This window comes from Fukomys damarensis, unplaced genomic scaffold, assembly GCF_012274545.1.
Source record: "Fukomys damarensis isolate Sample0158 unplaced genomic scaffold, DMR_v1.0_HiC HiC_scaffold_16, whole genome shotgun sequence".
In the NCBI taxonomy this organism is placed as follows: Eukaryota; Metazoa; Chordata; class Mammalia; order Rodentia; family Bathyergidae; genus Fukomys; species Fukomys damarensis.
The window spans coordinates 126671329-126681355 of NW_022900928.1; the positions used below are offsets into that span (position 1 = coordinate 126671329).

Below are 10027 nucleotides of genomic sequence, written 5' to 3' on the forward strand. Positions count from 1 at the left end.
GAGAGAGAGAGAGAGAGAGAGAGAGAGAGAGAGAGAGAGAGAGACAGAGAGAGAGAGAGAGGGAGGGAGGGAGGGAGAGGGAGAGGGAGAGGAAGATGGTGGTGAGATTAGTGGTGAAGCAGGAGGAAACCTAAGGCACTGTTTAACTGTTTTTTTTTTCAGTACCAGAAATCGAACTCAGGACCTTCCACTTGCAAGGCAGGCGAAGCATCACTGAGCTAAATCCCTGACCCCTACTAAGGCACTATTAACAAAATAAAGTAGACCCAAACAGTTCTGCAACTTCATCTGTATCCTGGAACATTCTGAAGCCTGGTTTGGCCGGCAGGCACAGAGGCCACTTTTTATTTTAGAGAATTTAAAACTTAAAGGAGAAGTTGCAAGAATCATATGTGTAACTCTCCAAAAGGAATCCTTTACCCAGATTCAACCTCATGTTCATTAGCTTTATAAATTTTATTGATCTATCGAGACACATACATGTCATGTGGGTAATTTTTTTCAAAATTATTTGAGAATTGATTAGATATCATGCCTCCTTTATCTCAAAAGAAATCAGCATGTCTTTCCTAATAAAAAGGACATTCTCTTACATAACCACAGTACAACAGTCAAAGCCAAGCAACATGCTATGAGCTGAACCACTATTCCTATTCAGATTTCATTCATTGTCCTAATGATGTCTTTTATAACTAATTATTTCTGGTCCAATGTACAAGATCACCCAGTGCATTTAGTTGGTTTATCTGTTCAGTGTGTTCAATCTTTTCTTTCTTGACTTTGAAAGTTATTTTGTACAGTGTCCTAAGTTTGGTTTGCTCTGCCTGTGAGAGATAAGATTTATTAAGGGCAGCAAAAGTCAGTAGAGTTAATTGTGATTTAATTGTTTCCTTATGGTCAGTTAAATGTTTCCTTATAATGAATTCTGGGCAGGACTTTTGAGAAGTGCTGTGTTCTCTTCTCTGTCCCTAAGCAGTAGGTAGTGGCTGTCACTTTGTCTCAGTAATGGACGTGCTACTTTGATCACAGGGTTTACATGATATATATATATCCAATTTCTCTATGGTTAAATTACTTTTCCAGGGCCCAGGATTTAGCTCAGGTACAAAAAAAAAAAAACTTTTCCAAAGGCCACTTGTTTTTGAGATGGGGTCTCATTGTGTTGCCCAGGCTGGTCTGGAGCCAGCAATCCTTTTGTTTCAGCCCTCTAGCAGCTGTGATTATAGGCATGGACCACAACACCCAGCCAAAAGCCAGGAGCTTAAAACAAAAACGTGTAAACCAAATTCACCAACAACTTCCTCCTTTCCCTAAGATGAATTCTTTGTTGCTCTTTACTTAAACCTTTTCCTTTAATGACTGGAAGCATTGTGAGTAGGAAGGAATCTTAGATTTCACATGGTTTCCCGTTTCCCAAGTGTGGGATGGTAAAGCTGGTAAGACAAGACAGTCGCAAAGATGGTCTGACTGAAATGATCTTTCCAATCTTCTGAGCACAGCCAGTGGAAAGGCTCAGTAGGCTGCTAGCCTGTTTTGTAAACTTCTCAAATAGCTGATATTTTTTTCCTTCTTATAAAAAATAAATAAAGGCAGAGTCTTGGTTTAGAGTCTTTGTGGGGCAAAACTAGTAATGCAAGAGCCTTTAAAAAAATTGCACATATTTGAACCCACTCTTTGAAAATTATATGAAACTGTCATTTATAACAGTGACACGATTTTCCTCTTAAATTACACTTTTTTTTTCCTCATTGAGTTTATTGGTACATTTTAGGTATACAGTACAGTTACATTCATTACTGGGATCTTGTACCTCTACATGACAGGTCTTGGTTCTCATTTTTCCACTTGTCCCTGCCCTCTCTTCACCCCCTCCTCCCCTCCCCATTTACACACATTTTATTTCCATGTTTTTTCATTTTTTCCTATTTGTTTCCTTTCCCGTATTACCTTTCCCCTAACCTTCCCACTTTCCCTACACCTTTAGCCCTTTTCTTCCTATTTCACATTGTCAATTATCTCATTAGGATCTTATGTACTTTCATGGTTTATTCACACCAGAGTTAAGTTACACTTTAAAAGGTGAAGTAAAATAAGTGAGTCGATTTAAGTAAATGTTAAGATCTTCAAGCAAACTCACCTATGGAGACACGGTGGCCCTCTCAGCCCCTTGATTCCCTGCACCTCAGAACCCCATGTCTACACTGCAGGCCGCCCGCCTGTATTCAACCCCTTCCCCGCGCCGGGCAGTCTCTGCGCATGCGCACGTGCGACCCGCTGCTGTTTGGCGGTTTCCATGGCTACGAAGCCCCTCAGCCTGAAACCCCAGAGCGAGAAAATGAGGCTGAAGAGCTTCCTGCTGCGGTATTACCCGCCAGGTACGGGCTGCCCACACCTGGCCCAGGGGCCTGGACTCCGTGGGAGGGTCCGAGGGAGCCGGGTGGTGGGGGGTAGGGGGCGGGCGCCGGTGTCCCCACTGAGAGACTGGAGGGACGCGGCGAAGGACTTTCCCCAACTTGGGCGCTCACACCCGAGATCATGGGCGATTTGGTACCTCAGAATTTTTCAAGGGACTCTTTCAGGCAGTCTTTCATCTTTTAAATGTGCCGTTTCCTGGTTACTGAGGAGTGAGGGGGTTCGCTGGGCGGGGGAGGTGTCCGATAACCCGAGAGAGATACCGGTTCTGGAAGGGGAGACAATCGCAGGACCCCGCTGGTTTTCATTTAAATGCACCAGCGTAATCAGGTTAAGGTGTGTGGAGCAGGACAAGAGAAACTGATACTCAGCAAAGCATATTACACCAGTGGTTATATTCTAGTCTGTGTGTATCCACCAGTCAGCACCTCTTCGTGGTGCCGGGAGGAACTGAGGCCTTGAGCATGCTAGGATGCAAAGCTACTCCCAGGCTCCTCAGTAGGGTTTATCGAAACAGCCACCTGCTTATAAGCTTTATGTTCCTTGTGCTCTGACCTTGAAGAAGCTCATAGTCCTTGACTCCAATAAATTAATTGTGAAATAAATCCATCAAATGCTACAGTTTTAGCGTAGGATATCCTCTTCTGGTCCTCTTTTTTATCTATGCCCCCTTTTGAGTATTCATGAAGTCCACAGACAACCGAGCTTGTTAGGGACAAAAATCGGAGCAGAACTCTTGGCTTCTAATTCAGAACTCATATTCAAAATAAGAAGAATATATTTTTTAAAAAGGCCACAAAACGTGCCACAGAACAAAGATGACTGAAATACAGTTAACGGTAGGCTTGGAGAAGAGGTGGTCTAAAGATTTCAGACAAGGGTGGGATCACTTTGATCAAAGATAGTTTCATGAGGGCTGGGACTTGAAGAATTGAAAGGTAAACATCTTACTTTTCCCCAACAACATAGCCAGCTGTTTAATAACAGCTTTACCAAAATGTGTAAAAGACAGAGCTCTTGTAATTTTTTTTCCTCGGATCCCATCCCGATTGTATTGCTTTTTCAGACTGTGCCCTGTCTGTGGATAGCATCACTGCCCACACAGTGTTTTCAGGCCTTGGAGGTCACCCCCTTATTTCTCCCTTCTAGTTCCTCACTGACCTCTGCATTCTGTTTTCCGTGGCATCAACACAGCCTGTCAGCTCTCCTTCCAAAATATTCTGACTCCATCAGATTATCCCTCTTTCTGCAGCACAGTTTTCTTGACTCACATCCCATTCCTTCCAGATTCCACTGCAGTCCTCCCCTGTGTTCTGGCAGCCATCCCCTCTTGCTAGGCCACTCAACTGGATTCATCCTCATCCCCCACGGTCTGTCTGCCACTAGCAGCGAGTGGAATCTGAATGAGGCATCTCTGATAGTCTCCTATTATACTTAGCGTCTGCACAGGATTTGGCTGAACCTGCTCTGTATAATCTCACTGTTCTACCTTCTCTTGTACTTAAGGCTCCTTTAACAGTCCTTTCAAGACTTAACAGAGCACTTTTTACTCCTTTCCCTAGACCAAGGTTGGCCTCTTTTTTTTTTGTTGGGTTTCAGTCAATGTAAGCAAGCCAGAGAGACCTCCAAAGTATCCTTCACTGATTTTATGCTATGCTAGTTTTTATTATATCCATCATGACCTGCAATATATTTACTGTTTACATTTTATTATTATTTATTGGTACCAAGGATTGAACTCCAGTCCTTGCACTTGCAAGGCGGGCGGTGAAACCACTGAGTTAAATCCCAGCCCAATTGTTTATGTTGTAAATGTCCAACTCTTTCCCACAGAGTGTAAACTCCAGGAGAACTAAGACATTGTTCTTTTTTTCACTGCTATATTTTTAACTCCCAGAAAAGAGTCTGGGATGTAGGAGGCATTCAGTGTTTGTTGAATGAATGCATGAATGTGGATTATAAAAGAGGTCTGTTCAAGCACAGGAACCGTTGTGAATAGATGTCCGGAGTCTCAAGGGATTGTGATTCTGTCTCCCTGCAAGAATGAGCTGGCACTGCAGCTTTCTCCAACATGAAGCTCGCATTTGGTAGACAAGAGGGAGACATTTGTATTTTTCTTCTTAGAATCCAATTAAAATGACAGGAAAAAGCTCAAGATAGGAGGGTGCAGCCTGTAGGAAATTGCATTAAGATTAACACCCTGTTTTCCTTAAGCCCGCACAGTTTGCTTTGGCTATACTTGACTGTACCAGTGGTGGTTCCCACGAATAGTAACAATAAATGAATGCCAGGCCTTCATCCCTTTGTTACGGAATATGGGTTGAAATGTGGGTTCTGAGATAGAATGCTTGACTCTTGCCCCATCATTTTTCCATTGGGCAATTTGTTTGAATCCATGAAGCTGTCAGTCATCTTGCAGTTTGCTGACACTTTCCAGCTTTAACATATTAGTCTTTTTCCCTTGAGAGTAAACCTCCTTGAAAGAGAATTCTTCCCTCAACTTCTCTCTTCTTTGCACAGTTAAGCTTCACTCCCTCATGTTTTCATTTTTCCTGGTCCCCTGAAATCCCTGTTCACAGTCCCCAGTGACTTCCGTATTGCTGGGTCCATTGGCCCTGTCATGGTCTCACCTCTCTTGACCTGACAGCAGCATCTGGCCCTTTTGAACATAAAGACCTGAGCTCCTTTGTCTTCTACTCTGTTTTCCTCTCTACCCCAGTGTCACTCTTTCTTCATCAAGCTTTTTGGTTCTTCTCACTGATCTTCTAATGTGGGAGTGTCTGACGTCTTTGACTTCGGACTTCTCTTTTCTACTTACTGTCATTTTTTGGACAGTTTCATCTTCTCTCAAGGCTGAAAATTTTTCCTGAGCAGCCCTGAGGATCTTCCAGTCAAGTTACATCTCATATAGGTTGGGGTATCCCTCCTCTATGGTCTTCCCATCTCAGTTAACTGCAGCTCATGCCAAAATTGTGGACTCATCCTCGTATGCTCTCTCTCTCACATTCCATGTTCAGTCCGGTGATTAATCCTATCAGTCTGCCTTCAAAGTATGCATGGAACCCAATAACATCTGCCCACCTCCATCACTTGCATTCTCGGTTGCTGAAGCTTCCACCCTTCTCCCACTTCAGTCTGTTTTCAATACAGCAGCAGGAAGACTCTTGGAAGATAAACCTGACTGTGTTGTTCTGTTGAAGGCTAAGATCACCAAGATCCCCAGGACCTTCCCCTTTTGCATCTCTGACACCACCATTTCCTAGGTCTCCTCTGTTACCTCTTCTTTTCTGGGCCAAGTGTGTCCCCACCAGGTTCACTGTAGTTGCTGTTCTTTTTACCTGGAATAATCATCCAACATCAATAGATGTCCATTAGCTATGGACATTTGCATAATTAGTGTCCCTACATTTTTAAGCTCTTTTTTCAAAAGTGAACAAAGTGAAGACTTAGATGACCTCCCTTTTAAAATTGCCCTTTTCTCAAAGTATTTCACAGCCCTCTTCCTTGCTTTGTCTCTTCTTCTTAGGACTATCTCATTCCAACACATGGTAATAACTGCTCATTTTTGTTACTTAACCTTCCCCAATAATATTAGAGCTCTGTAAAGGCAGAGACTCTGCTGATTTTGTTTACTAAAATATCTCTAGCACCTACAGTAGAGGTTGGTGCATAAAATAGGCACTTACATATTTGTCCAGTAAGCACATTTGATGAGATGGGCTGTGTTAAATACAATGCTTAGAACTCTGGAAACATGAACAGGTGAAATAAATGATCTGTGTCTGCCCTGAAAGTCAACAATTCTAGTAGCAATTACAGATTCAGATAAAGTTCTAGAATGCAACTAGTACCTTAATGATTACCTTATAATGAGATTATATTACTTAACATACTCAGATATTTAATTTCTGAATTCCAATCTTTGATGAGCCATACTGTCAGCAAGATACTGTTGAATAGCATGTGGGTGTTTCAATAACATTTTCAAGTAGGAAAAAGTCCCACCGCTGAATCATTGCCACTCAGGAGCAATTTTGTTTGGCCTTCTAATCTTCTGATTTCAGTCCTCCCACTTTTATAGAGTAGCATATAAATCTGGAATCTCGGTTAGCACCTGTTGAATTCATCCTAAATGACTGAAAGTACACAGCTGTGATATGGTTAATTAAAGGAGGGAAACTCCCTTTCTGTCTTGGTCACATTCGTTGATCTCTGTTCTTGGGTTTGTCAATGGTAATCGCTGTCTACTTGCTTTCCAACTGAGTCAGTCAACCTCTGTCTTTTCTATTTTAACAGGATAATATTCTGAGCACTTTAAACACTTGTGTTCATTTCAGTAAAAAAATGCTAATATCTTTTGAATCATAGTTTTAAATCTATATTGCCAAGTTTTGAGGGTAGAAGCTCCTTACTCATGTAATTTGGGAAATTAATACTTACTTAATTCATAGCTAAGAGACAATCAAGAACATTAAGATGTTATGGAATTAATCATTGAGGAAAGACATGTCAATATCTTTGTCTATTTTCTGTTTATTTTATTTATTTTTGAAATCAATTTTATTGGTGCATTTAATGTATATAGTGACGTTCATTGCTGGAAATTTGTACCTTTACATAATCCATCTTGGTTCTTATTTTTCTCCCCATCCCCCTGTCCTCCCTTCAACCCCTCCCTCCCTCCCTATCTACAAAGACTTTGTTTTCATTATTTTTGATTTGCTCATATGAATTCCATTTCCTTCCATTTGTATTCTGCCCAGCACACATCACAGCCTTTTGCTCATATTGGAACTCAGAGACTGTGGGAAAGATGAAGACACTGCACTGATATTTTGTCACAGTGAGGCAGCTAAATGAACACATTGCAGATACTGCTCTTCATTTTCTAGATCCATGTGCATAGAGCTCAGATGTTCACTAGTCAGCCTAAGCCTTTGAGCATTATTCATGTTGATAGAAACAAGATAATGTCGATTGGGAAAAGCAGCCTTTTGCTAATTTGTTTGCTAAAATTTTTAATGCTTTTCCTTAGGCTATTAGATTATACCATGTGAATTGTCAAGTACTATTGTTTTAAGATCTTTTTTGGAGTTATAGATTATTATTATTTTCTCCTTATTTATATCATTTATTTACTCAGATATTTATTGAATTCTTACTTTCTTCAATAATTAGTAGTGTGGCCAGGCATGGTTGTGCATGCCTGTAATCCCAGCACTTGGGAGGCTGAGGCAGGAGAATTGCTGTGAGTTCAAGACCAGTCTGGACTACATATTGAGTTTCAGGCCAATCTCAATTACATAGTGAGACTCTGTCTCAAAACAACAATAACAACAACAACAAATTAGTAGTGTGTACTAAATACTTTTATATATACTGTGAAAACTTTATAAGAACAGGAAATGATTCTTGATAACAGTGTCTCCCATCTATGTAGACTTTGTAACTTTCAAAGGATTATATTTTATGTGGGTTAAATACCCTTGTGGGGATTTTGTTCCTTTAGAGTTTATATTCTAATAATATAGACCACTATAGTTCTTTTTCCATTTTTAATTTTTCTTCCTTTCAGAAAAATTTTGTATTTTTTTTTTCTTTTTTTAGACAGGGTATCACCATGTTGTTCAGGTTAGCCTTGAACTTATTATGTAGTCTAGGCTGGCCTCAAATTTGTGGCAATCCTCCTGGTTCAGCCTACCGAGTGCTGGAATTACAGGCAAGTACCATCATGCTCTGGTTTATTTATTTATTTTTACTTTTTAATTACAAAGGGAGTATTCATTTATAAACAAATCTTGTAAAATACATAAAAGATCAAGACTACACTCATCCTCTTCAAGGTGTGGTGGCTTTTTTAAAAAAGCACATAGAGCCTGTGCCCCGATCCACCACAGGAAGAAGAGCCACGCCTGCTCCTGACTCAGCCGCCAGCGCTCAAGTGCCGGGAGGTAGCCTGGGCCCCGATCCACCTAGGGAAGGAGAGACACGCCTGCTCCCCAACCAGCCGCCATCGCTCAAGCACCAGGAAGATAGCCACGTGGGCGCCTCTGAACTCCCATAAGTCCCCCCTCCTGCACTCTCAGACCTCCTGACTGTGCCAGTCTTTGGACCCACTCTGCAGAGGCAGAGGTGGTCATCAAGGGTATTTTTCTGAGTTCCCAACTTTGAACATCTTTAAAGAAAGGGCATGGGAAATCTGTAATAGAATGTTGTGGAGTTCAACCATTCAGAAGGTTGGGGAACTCAATCTGGGCCTTGCAGCCTGAGGTCACTCTGCATCATGGTGTTCAGCCATCAGCCAGCTGAGACCAGGGGACTTGCATCCTCGCTCGGTCTGAGCCATTAAATGGTAAATACACTGTATTGAAATTTTGTTCACTGCAGACATGTTCTGGACTGCTTCTTGATTTCAATTTAATTCAAATGATTTAAGGGTGATAGACTAGTGACTACCACAGGTGGTCAGTGTCCAAATTGTGCTTGATCTTAATGTGTTGCTGATTGTATCAGTTGGGATAAAGCATTGCTGTTGATTTGATGAGCTGTTTCTCTGATGTTATGAAGATGAGAATGTCTGTGGGTCATTAGAAACACAGAAGCTAGGGTGCAACTATATCAGGAAGATTTGGGTGATACCCCAGAGATTAAACCAAGGACAGTCCGACAACAAAAATAAAAATGAAAAAACACTTAAGCAAGACACAAGTACAGACTTCCAGTTCACCATTGGCAAACAGTAGGGCAAATGAGGGTGAAAAGGCCGATAGTGAACCACCAGGACAGCCTGAACTCAAAGCACAGGAAGTAACAAAACAGATCAATCAGGCTTTAGAAAAATTCAAAACAGAAATAATTTCCCAGATAACCATAGAGATAGTGAGCAAAATGGAAGCCACGATTCGAGACTCTAGAGCAGAAACTGCCAAAAAATAGATGAGCTCAGGACCGATAGAAGCCATGAAGGCCCAGCATAAGAAAGAAATGGAAAAAATAAATGCCCAACATAGGAAAGAAATGGAATCCATAAAACAGATTCAAACAGATAGATATCCAGGAGATTAAGCACTCCATAGAAAGTGTACGCAACAGAATAAAAAAATGCGAAGATAGACTCTCAGATATAGAAGATAAAATTGCAGTCAGTGACCATGAAAAGAGAGGTCTCTTAAAAACAGTAAGGGATCATGAGAAATCGATCCAACAACTCCTAGATGATGCAAAGAAGAATAACATAAGACTGGTAGGAATACATGAAGTAGCAGGAGAAAATACAAGTGACTTTAAAAAGCTGTTCGCAGAATTAATGACAGAAAACTTCCCAAACAGAGGGGAAGAATTTGACATTCAGATAACTGAGGCATATAGGACCCCAACTAGCTACAATAAAGAAAAATCTACACCTAGACATATACTAATCAGGATCCCAGAAACCCAACAGAAGAACAAAATACTACAAGCAGTAAGAGAAAAGAAACAAATCACATGCAAAGGGAAGCCCATTAGAATCAAAGTAGACTTTTCAACACAAACCCTTGGGGCAAGGAGGGCCTGGAATGAGATATTTCAAGTACTAAAAGAGAACAACCTCCAACCTAGACTGATGTATCCTGCA

The 10027-nt window shown here is 41.1% G+C and overlaps 1 protein-coding gene across 3 annotated transcripts in view; it reads left to right on the forward strand.

Moving 5' to 3' along the window:
* The first annotated feature begins 2263 nt into the window (after nucleotides 1-2263).
* Nucleotides 2264-10027, forward strand: part of Daw1 (dynein assembly factor with WD repeats 1) — a 66005-nt gene continuing 58241 nt past the window's right edge. For all 3 annotated transcript variants that reach the window (XM_010608142.2, XM_010608143.2, XM_033764666.1), the window contains exon 1: nucleotides 2264-2375. In XM_010608142.2, coding sequence (XP_010606444.1) covers nucleotides 2294-2375 — 82 coding nt within the window. In that variant the 5' untranslated portion in view covers nucleotides 2264-2293. The remainder of the gene's footprint in view (nucleotides 2376-10027) is intronic.